The 11,532-nt window shown below is 35.8% G+C and overlaps 1 protein-coding gene across 2 annotated transcripts in view; it reads left to right on the top strand.

Moving 5' to 3' along the window:
* The first annotated feature begins 113 nt into the window (after positions 1 to 113).
* LOC107751079 (neural cell adhesion molecule 2-like) overlaps positions 114 to 11,532 on the top strand; it is a 245,139-nt gene continuing 233,720 nt past the window's right edge. For both annotated transcript variants that reach the window (XM_016566675.1, XM_016566674.1), the window contains exon 1: positions 114 to 198. In XM_016566675.1, the coding sequence (XP_016422161.1) occupies positions 147 to 198 (52 nt within the window). In that variant the 5' untranslated portion in view covers positions 114 to 146. The remainder of the gene's footprint in view (positions 199 to 11,532) is intronic.

Below are 11,532 nucleotides of genomic sequence, written 5' to 3'. Positions count from 1 at the left end.
AGAGAGAGAGGAGAGAGTGAGTGAGAGAGAGAGGAGAGAGAGAGGAGAGAGAGATAGAGAGAGAGAGCTGGATTCGCTACTTTCATTCGGCTCACTGAGGTTTCAACTCGCGACACAAGCGGCTGTCCGTCACTCACCTGCTGAAAATGATCCTCAAATTCACCTGTCTGCTGGGATTGCTGCTCTGCGGCTGTCAAGGTAAACAAATCAACATTTACACATTTGAGTGGGCAGTCAAACAGCTGCCATAAGTTGGGCAGCTTCGGCTCTGTATGTCCTCGGTATGACTGAGGGGAGAATGGGTGGTTTTGGGTGTTAAATGGATGGACACTGGATTAAAGACAACGGTTGTGCTGCTATTTCAGCGAGAAGATCCTGTGAGGAGAATAAATGCGTGTCATGGTGTTTACTGTTGATTCCTTGGCGATAATTTATGATTGGCACATGATGTGTGTGGTAAACGCGCGGTTTCTGCATTAAACGTTCATCTTCTGAGGAAAACATCAATGTTATCAGACTTCAGCTGATCGGATGTTATGAAATATGATTTATTTTGTTTACAGAGCGATCAATGTACTCTAAAAGAAAATAATCCGCCCGTAATCAGTGCGTTATTATGCCCCCTCATACTTTTAACCGTTATTTCGTTCCCGCGTTAAATTATTTGAAACGCGCACTTGTCGTTTTCCTCATAATTTGATTGATTTATATTTGTTGGTCCAGCTTGTTCTCAGTTTTCATCTGTCTTTTGTAACTTGATGGATTTATTCATAAGAATGTGCGCTGTAATGTTTTATAACGGTTGTAAAGTCCGAAGAACGCTTATTAAATCCTGGCACGCGCGTTTGGAGGTGACACTTCATCGCGTTTATTTACAACGCGACTGATTTATTTCAAAAGCTGTTTGTTGGTTTCTGTGGACCGTGTACATCAGTGACTGAGAGTTTCAACGCTTGAGAAAGAGCGATGGAAACGCTCCTCTTATAACGAACGAAGGTGATCAGAACGCCCCCCCCCCTTTATTAAAATAATTCGTTTACTTCTCCACTTCGCGCGTTTGTACAACAGCTTCGTTCATTTTAACGCTCGCGTTCTAGATTGGTATCTTTGTCAGAACGACAGGTGGAGGTAGAGCGCTGTTTACTGCTCAGTCCTTTGCGCTTCAAGTGAATAAGCATCTCTGTTCACCACCATCCGGATCTTACTATGGGGAAATCTTTGGGAAAAAGCATTGGGGATTTCTTTAAATTAATCTTGGGGTTACTGCCTGTCTTAGTCTGTTTAGTTCTAGTTATTAGGCAGGGTGACAAATTAACTGTTTTGCTGAATGAAGAGTTTTTCCAGCCTTTGTTCTTTTTTAAGTGCATGCAATAGCTTGCATTGTCTATGAAATTAAACCACTGTTGTTTAGGCCCCTAAAGCTATTTATATAATAGATTTTTTGTAAGCTATTTTAATGCTGGAAATCTCATCTATTGGATGTGTTCAACTTGCATGCAACTATTAAGATGTGCATTTGAAATGCACATTTCATTCTAGTGTGCAGTGCCAAAGCAACTGGACATCTTTCCTTTTTTGGAGTATTTTTGAAGACTGTTGCTTAAAATATAATCAGTGCTACTTGTTTATTGTCAGCAGCCGATCTGACATGATATTGCTCATCACAGTGGATGTAAGATAAGGAAAAATTGTGAAAAATACCCATCTTTGGCTGGTGGCGAGTGCTAATTTCCCACCCTGATTACACTACCATGCCGTTAAAATCATACTGATCATTTCAGAAATGCATTGTGTAGCAGTATGATTTGTTTGGAGTGGCTTTATGGATTTTAATGGTTAACCAGCTGTTTCAGTGATCATATCCATGTTAAATATAGGTTGATTTAAGTAGTCAGTTAATTCCATTACACACATTGGCTGCGTCCATAACAGATGCCAGCTGCCTAGACAGTCATTGGCTCAGTAGATGACAGTTCTGCATTAAATGCATCTCTTTAAAGTCTAAGATCAGTGTTTTTTAACCTTCCTGAGATCTTTGTGATGCTCTCCATTGTTCAAAATAATACTTGAAGGCCTCAGGACTCATTTGGCGCCTCTGGGGCTGAGAATGACCAACATTATATGAACAGCATATAATATACAACAGCATATAATGTCAGTTTACATGTTGTGCATTTTGAATTGATTGGTTTTAGCTTTTAATTAAGCTGGAGTCTTTTAACAATAGCATATTTTAGATAATTTAAAATCATTTTTGGACATTTGTAAGTTTGTTGAGACCCCCTAATTGTTGGGAATCACCATTTTAGATGGCATCGGTGACTTTCTACATAGATCATTTTTGATAAAGAAGCATTTTTTTAAGCCAGTGGAAACTGAAAGAAGGAAATTAAGTTGCCATCATCAAGTATAAAGTTATTTTCCTGTTTTATGTTACAGCTATGGCTGTGAAATATTTTGATAATACAAAACAGCGGCATCCCAGCTAACAAAAATATGTTCTAATAACGTTTTGCTAACGTTCCCATAAGGTTGCGAAAATATTATTTCTCAATGTTCGCTGAACATTCTAAACATCCAGTAAAAAAAATAAAAATAAATTGTAAACATTGTGGGAATGCTACTTTTGAATGTTACTTTTCTCAGAACATTCTGAAAAAGTAGCAACATTTAAAAAATAAGTCCAACTAAAATATTTCAGAAATAAAAGTTCCACGAGCAATGAATAAATGTCTATGCTAATGTTTTGAACATTATTAAAGACCAGATAACTTTGAATGAATGAACATTATTAATTTTACTGGAACATTTTCATAACGTTGAGAAAATGTTCCCCGTTAGTTGTGATATCTGTTATTATAGGAAAACATGTATAATGTTGTCAGAATCCTGACATTCCAAGAGTGTACATCTGTCAAAAATACTTGCTTTCTTTAAATTTAGTGCACGTGTGTATAAATAATTACTGAGTATTGAAGTCTGCAGCTGTCCACTGAAGGATTGCGTCCTCAGGAAAGAATGATCGAAAACAGGGCACAAAAACACTTAATGTGCAGATTTTCATCCTCGTCTAAAAGTGAATTTAAGCAGCCTGAGCTGAGCTGTCCTAAATTTTGACTCAGAATTTTGCAATAATATTACAGCTCTTATTGATGTTCAAGTTCAGATAAGTCATTGTAAGATATTGAGCTTGATATTCTGTTAATGTTTAAAAATGCCCACATTCATGCACTCCAGGTTGAATGTTAACGCTTGAGAAGCCCTTGAAATTGTCTTTCATTTTATTTTGTCCTTTTGTGGTACAGAAACTGTTTGCTTAAGGGCTTTTTCTCAAGAGCCCTTCTTTGTGATTCCTCACACAGCATCACGGATATAAAAACATTCTGTCTTCATTCCATCTTCACGCTCAGTGTTTTTGAGGTCTGGGCTCTCGGCGCAGTGAATTATGCGCTCTGCGGCGTGGCTGCAGCTATCGTGTGCTATGTTAAGTGCCATAATTAAGAGATTTCTCTGAGTTGCGGTGAAGAATCTCAGTGGTGGGAGTATTAAAAGATTTATGTGGTGTGCCGTGTGGAGAGTGTATGTCTGAAGTGCATCTCCACTGAGATACGTGCACACTGGGGGACGGGAAAAAAGACAGCCAGAGTAATGCTCATGCTTGTACAAACACATACGCATGCAGATGCATGCATGCTCTCAATATGAAAGCAGACTGGAGTAACCTTTATTTACCTCTGTGCCTGGGGGAAATAGCCACACTGCAGCATCAAAACGGTTCAAAGGAATAAGAAATTTACTGTAAAATAGTATATATGTTTCTGGAACAAATGTAGCATTCCATCACTTGCTCTCCAATGGATCCTCTGCAGTGTGAATGGGTGCCATCAGAATGAGAGTCCAAACAGCTGATAAAAACATCAACAGTCCATCAAGTTAACATCTTGAGAAGACAAAAGCTGAAACAAATCCATCAAGACATTTTTAACTTTGAACCATTGCTTCCATTTACAATAGTCCATAATCCATAATAACGCTTCCTCCAGTGAAAAAGTGGTCTGGTCTGAATCAGGAGAGAAATCTGCACAGATCAAGCACAGTTTACAAGCCAAAACAGTCCAAAACAGCTCTAAACAAATATGTGGGTGGATTTTGAGGTGAGAGACAACAGGAGATGGGCTTTTTCACTGGAGGAAGAGTTATTATGGATTATGGACTCATATTTTAGTTTAAAAAACATCTTAATGATGGATTTGTTTCTTACAAAAAGTTTTTGTTTCACTTCAGTTGATGTACTGGATTGGTGTGGATTATTGTGATGTTTTTATCAGCTGTTTGGACTCTCATTTTGACAGCACCCATTCACTGCAGAGCATCCATTGGTGAGCAAGAGACGCAATGCTACATTTCTCCAAATCTGATGAAGAAACAAACTCATCTATATCTTGGGTGAGCACATTTTCAGCAAATTTTAGTTTTTTGGGTGAACTATTTCTTTAAGGTAGTTTAATCCCCAATTTTCACTTTCTTTTAAAACATACTCTGATAATCTTTGTTTTATTACTTCGAGTGATACTTGACTTCAAAAACACCACTAATAAATATAGATAAAACTGTCAAGTACAAAAAGCCTGTGTGTAGTGCAACCACTAACATTTTGTACAAAATCCTGCATTTGGCCTGTATTCTGTAAAAGTCAAAGCCTCGTTTGATTAATGAGCGTAAGAAAGGACGTATAGATATAAACCCTTGAAAACAGAACTATATCAAGCCCCTCCATCCCAGGGGAAATATACATGAGAAAACTCATTTTAAAGTGCGGTTGCATTCAGCAGGCTTCAGAGCTGCATAAAGTGGTAATTTCAATGATGTAGATGCTGCATTCATATAATAATATGCTTTGATTCCCATGAGCCACAGAATCAGGGCAGATTTGCATAGATTCTGCTCATAAAATACAGGTAATCCTGAGAACAGTTCACATGTTAACATAAGCTACCCAGCTTTTATGTCTGGGAAACGGCATAGGGAGTTTTTTAATCGAGTTTGGTTGGTTTTATACTCAGCAGAGGTTGAATTTAATGATGTTGCCATTTAACAGTCTTTTATCCAAAGCAACTTCTAGTACTTCCAGATAAAGAGATTTTTCATCTAAAAATGAAAGATGAAATCCTTCAAATGCAATGTTTGTGTGTAAGTTGCATTTTCTTATTACATTTATGCATTTAACAGATGCATTTATCCAAAGCAACTTAGAGGACCATAAACCATTTGTCACAGAGCCAACAATCAGACATATTACATTTTAGAAATATTGCATAACACTGGAAAATAAAACAAAATGTTTACAGACATTATAAACATGTACTTTACTTCCCCTTACTCCACAACAAATCCTTCAAATTTAACGGTATACAGAACAAGAACAAACATAAATTATAGGCAGCATTCATTATAAACAACATTTATTATAAACACCAAGCGTAAATGAATTTAAAGCAAAAAACATGAGGGAAATGCACTATACAGTGGCAAACTATGTTCAAGTTGATTGTTAGGAGAGATAAAAACTGAAACCCATGAGATAAAACATTTCTGTATGAATGCACAGTCATTTATAATTCGCCAACAATTTATTTGTTGTGTTGGATGATATTTACTGATTTGTTGTCGAATCAGCATGTCGAATTCGAAAAATATATATAAAAAAAGATAGCAATGTTTTCTGTTACAACATACATTTCAGATTGAGTCATGTAACTATTATATGTTTTAGTTCACCCAAAAATTACAATGTGCTAAAAATGTACTCACTCTCAGGCCAACCAGGATGTAGAGTAAAGGGTGTTTAATCTGTGCATATGTCTCTCCTGATTCAGACCAGAACACTTTTTCACTGAAGGAAGCGTTATTATGGATTATGGACTCGTATTTTAGTTTAAAACATCTTGATGAATTTGTTTCAGCTTTTGGCTTCACTAGATGTTAACTGATGGATTACTTGTGGATTATTGTGTTTTTATCAGCTGTTTGGGCTCTCATTCTGACGGCACCCATTCACTGCAGAGCATCCATTGCTGAGCAAGTGATGCAATGCTACATCTCCAAATCTGATGCAAAGCAAATCATCATTTTTGCGTGAACATGTTCCTTTAATTGTCTCATTGAAAATTTCCATGTACATTCATGCATTTCATCCATTACATTGCGTTCATGTTCAACACCAGAACTAAGAACGAGTTTACAAAATCTGTGTGATTGTGGATAAAAGCAGAAATTTCCTAAATGTAAAGGAACGAATGTTTGGATTTAGAAATCAGGATCTTGTTTTATCTCAATGAATGTCTCTGCTGTGAATGGTTGCTATCTATTCCTGCTCCTGCGTTTCATGTGCACCATCACAGTGACTCATCAAGGCTTCGGTTTCCACATCCTCCTACTCTCGTGGCTTATGCCGCTACAGCGCAGAGAGCAGGAGGAAACACAATATCTGCAGCCGAGTTTGAGACGCTTCACAGGCAGCTGTGAGTGGGCGTCCAGCGAGCTTTCAGAGAGACACAGACTGTCAGTCTCTGTGAAGACTTTTCTCACATCCACAGTCGCGCTGCGTCTCGGTCACTCCCCACAGGAACGAACAATCACTAATCAGATCTCTCTAAAATCTCGCTGGTTTCTCCCAGACAGCGCTTCGGTTATTTGGAGAGCATATGGGAAGCGTTAAGTCTTTAGCTTGAGAAAAAGACCTCTGTAATCTCACAAGTCTGAAGAGATCTCAACAATGTCTCAAGATTTTCCAACCTACCGTAACCTGCAATCAAAAGTCAAAGTTATAAGATCAGTCCGAGTTTCAAGGCATGATTAAATTGTGCATTCAGGAACATGCTGTGACTCCAGTCAGGCTGAAAGTCTGTTCTGGATGACCCAGTTTGATTGTTCATGCAATAATAATAATATATATCTGAAATAATATCTGACACAGCTGATATCTGAAATAATATCAGATTTTTTAAGCTTAAGCTTAAATGTATAGAGAGAGCCATTAGATGAATCTCATGAAACCTGTTGACAACATTTGTGGGTCACATTTCACTCCAAAATCAAAAGATGTATTAAAAAGGTATTAATAATAATAATAATAATAGTAACAATGTATGCATTATTATTATTATTATTATTATTATTAGCAAAAGATGTATTAAAATTAATAATACTAGTTATACTACTACTACTACTACTACTACTACTAATAATAATTTTGCACAAAGAAAATGTGTCTTATGTTTGGGACCACTAAGATTAATTTTTTTCTTGTATTAAGGCATTATTTTCTTGACAATTACATCATCAAAATGCAATCAATCAATCAATCAAATCACTTTACTTGAATGATTTTTATTGTAATGTAATACAATAATTACATATTTAAATTGTATTTAGATATTTTATTAGTATTTGTTGTGCTTGTTTATGCCGTTTTTTTTAAGTTTACTGTAATAATTTAATTTAATAAATAATTTATGCATTTAGCAGACACTTTTATCCAAAGCGACTTACAGTGCATTCAGGCTATACATTTTTTACCAGTATGTGTGTTCCCTGGGAATTGAACCCACGACCTTTTGCGCTGCTAACGCAATGCTCTACCACTGAGCCACAGGAACATAATATAGTAAAAAAATGCTAAAAATTAAGCAATAGACATTATGACAATAACAAAGTCAAAAGTAAATAGATGCATTAAGAAGATGCATTACACTCATTATAATTTAGGGAAAAACGATCATTACTTTTTACAGGCACTGTGGAAACGGTAAAAGTTTGTTTTTGTTATTTACCAAAAGTGCTTATCGTCCTGCAAAGCTATTAGTTTCAAATGGCCCAAACCTTTTTTTAGGTTCTTTTATCTGAAAGTGCTTATTTATCTTAAAGTGTTTCATTAGTCAAAAGAAGCATCGTCATTCTGTTTCATTGTGGAGATAAATAGTGCGACTCAATAATAACAACAATAACTGCAGTAGGTCGACAGTAATGAGGCCTTTGTAGAATAATCATTGATTACCGCTGAAATTAATCATGCTGCTAGAGCTCCATAGGTGGCCATGCGAGAATGGATTATATTAGAAACACCAGATGAATGCCACGCACAATACAAAATATCCCATTTGTTAGAAACGGCATTACACACATGCATTAAAAATAAACACCTTTATCTGTATAGCTTCCTCTGATTTTGAGATGGGCAGAATGACCAAAATTTCATGCAACTATTAAAACCATTGACTTTTTAACAAGAAGGTCAACAATTGATGATTTAAGGTTTTACTGAGAGTGTTAAAATTGTTCTTCTATTGTTTTGTAATTTATATTGGCATTGCATATCGCCACCTACTGTGCATTTATGAAAGTGCTCAATGAAAATCAGTCGGAGTGCTTTTATTTTGAAGTTTTAGTGCCATGTTTGGTGTCTGATTCTGCAGATATGGCTTGTTTAATTATTAGGCATTGTGGATATTTGTTAGCCTTTGTCTAGGGTTGTTTGATGCAGTCTGAGATTATATTGAGATTTGATATTTGCGGTTTGTCTTGAGCGTGAAATGTCAGCTCATTTCTTGTATTAAAGCTTGTCATGTATTAAATAAATTGCATTTGGCTTCACCAAACCTCAAGTTGCTTGAACCAGTGTTGCATTGTACATAAATATTTTTTTATTTTTTATTGCGAAAATGGCACATGGCCATTGACAGCAAAAATAATTGTTTCATGTGTTTCTTGTCATCAAACACTGGGAATGTTTTTGCACTCATTTTGTCAGTCCAAATAAATTCAATTCATTTGCAAAGTCCACAAATACGTCACTAATGGCTGTAATTTGCATTTTTTTTCTTACCTTGTTGACATATCTTGCATAATATGGCAGAAAATCAGTTTTTCTTGTGCATTTTTCTTATGCACACATTCATTTTTGAATCAGATTCAAAAAGTAGTCAGATTCAAAGGTTAACGTGGCTAAAAGCATTTGGCTTCACCAAACCTCAAGTTGCTTGAACCAGTGTTGCATTGTACATAAATATTTTTTTATTTTTTATTGCGAAAATGGCACATGGCCATTGACAGCAAAAATAATTGTTTCATGTGTTTCTTGTCATCAAACACTGGGAATGTTTTTGCACTCATTTTGTCAGTCCAAATAAATTCAATTCATTTGCAAAGTCCACAAATACGTCACTAATGGCTGTAATTTGCATTTTTTTTCTTACCTTGTTGACATATCTTGCATAATATGGCAGAAAATCAGTTTTTCTTGTGCATTTTTCTTATGCACACATTCATTTTTGAATCAGATTCAAAAAGTAGTCAGATTCAAAGGTTAACGTGGCTAAAATTTAGCTTTCTAACAGATTTAACAGATCTACACACAACTTTTAAATGGATAGAAATTTGATTTGGATTGATTGAGATGTTTAAATTAAGGATTTTCAGACCAATTAAGCTATAAAAATCCATTTTGATTTCATGCCTAATTAATAATAATAATAATAAAAAAATCCAGAATATTTTTAATTAGGCATGAAAAAAATAACCTTGTAATCTATAATCAAAATATGACTCACTTGACACCTATGAAGTATGCATGCAAAAAAAAAGGATATCAATGTAAGAATATTATAAATAGAATTAGTAATTAAAATTAAATTTAAAATACAGACCCAATGTGTTTTTTTTCTTGTTCAAAAGCTGTTTTATTCAGAAATATGTCACAACTTCAGTTTCATGTTGAATTACACAGATTAGGTTGCATTTAAACATGCATGTTGCAAGCAGCCACTGATGTTTTTTTTAAATTTTTTTTTTAAAAACCATTTCAGTTTCTTTATTTTTTAACTTTCGCATTTGCATCCGTTGACTAGTGAGAATCTCTGAGAAGCAGGTCCAGTTGTAAAATCTGATTTTAGTAGTTGTATTCCTGTTTGATTTCAAGCTGAACAACACAATTCTGTGAAAAACAAGGGGAAACATGCTTTGATGATGGTGAAGGTTTGTGTATGTTTCTATTTTTTTACTCTGAAATGAACAGAAATGTGCCTCTAGGAGTTTCCGCTTCACTTGATTGCTTGTGTTTAGCTGCGGTAAAGAGCATGGATGTGTTGTTGTTCTGTGTAGAGTGGCCTTTCATGAGGATGAAGGGACACATAAGACACGTTGCGTCAAAACAAGACGATCTCATGAGACGCTCGACTGAGACTGAGCTTCAAACGCAAACTCTTCAGTGCTCGTGGACTAACTAATGCCGACCAATATGTTCACGCTCATTCCTTATGGATGTGGATCTCTCTCCATGTGTCTCTCTTTCTATGTCTGTCTCTCTTCACAGAAGCAGGTTTTATTGCTCAGAAGTTGCTCTTTCATAGCTCGAAAGATTTCCCTGCTGAAAAGACCAGCATATGTTGTGTTTTGGATGCTGGCTTCGCCATTAAGCTTTTTACCCAGCTTTTTTTATCATTCTTGCACAAGTAGCGCCAACCTTCACAGTTAAACTGGTGAAAAGCACGACTATGCTGGTCTTTTCAGAACGTTATTAGAGATCTAAGATCCCATGGGATTCTGTATTTGGCACATGTAAACATTGTCACATTCTTTACTTGCATAAAAAAAAAAATTAGAGATCTAAGATCTGTTTCTCTCAGGTATCACTATCAACTTTGACTCAAATGTTCTCGAAAATTGCATATGAGAAGTAAAAGTAGAAATGAGTGGGAAACAGTAAATAATTTTTTTTACTTAAAACTGCTCTTTGGTGATTCATAAAATGTTGTATGAAGCGAAACGATCGGTCTGTGCAAGAAACTGAACATTATTTACAACATTATTACCTGTAATCCAGTTTGTGAACGAATCATTCTTTTGAACCGGTTCTCTTTAGTGAACTATATGAGCCAAGTTCATCAAATCAGACTGAATCATCTGAATCAGTTTGCGTCTCGAGCAGCACAGATCGACAAGTTACTCAATCAAACTCACTTTCAGACGCCTGACAGTCACTGCGACTGGAAATGAGTCAAAATATTGGCACATCTGATCCTGTGATGAATGAACTGATTCAATGCTTCAGTTCCTCCAGCAGTCACTGAACTGAGGAAGCAGTTAGACTCGGATGAGCCGCTGATATGAGCATGAGTGAACCCAACACTTGAACGAAGGGACAAATTAACGTATTTATGGTTTATCATTGTTTATGGAAAAAGTTGAGCTGATGAAGGCTAGTTTATTCACTTTATACGATTTAGACATGTAAAACATACACGTTTCACATCATTATTGGGTGCTTTTATAATATGTATTTGATAATTCATTGTGTGATTTCGTAAACAAACACGTGAATTGAACCAGTTCATTGAAGCAAACTGTCCGAAAGAATCAGTTCACAGAAAAGAATCAGATTTCAGCCCTCGACTAAAGATTTTTCTGGTCGACTAGTAGTTAGTCGACTATTAGTCGCACTTTTATTAATAAACCATATAAATCATAATAATGAGC

This window comes from Sinocyclocheilus rhinocerous, unplaced genomic scaffold, assembly GCF_001515625.1.
Source record: "Sinocyclocheilus rhinocerous isolate Xijiao unplaced genomic scaffold, SAMN03320098_v1.1 scaffold632, whole genome shotgun sequence".
NCBI lineage: Eukaryota > Metazoa > Chordata > Actinopteri > Cypriniformes > Cyprinidae > Sinocyclocheilus > Sinocyclocheilus rhinocerous.
This window is presented reverse-complemented; position numbering and strand designations above follow the sequence as displayed.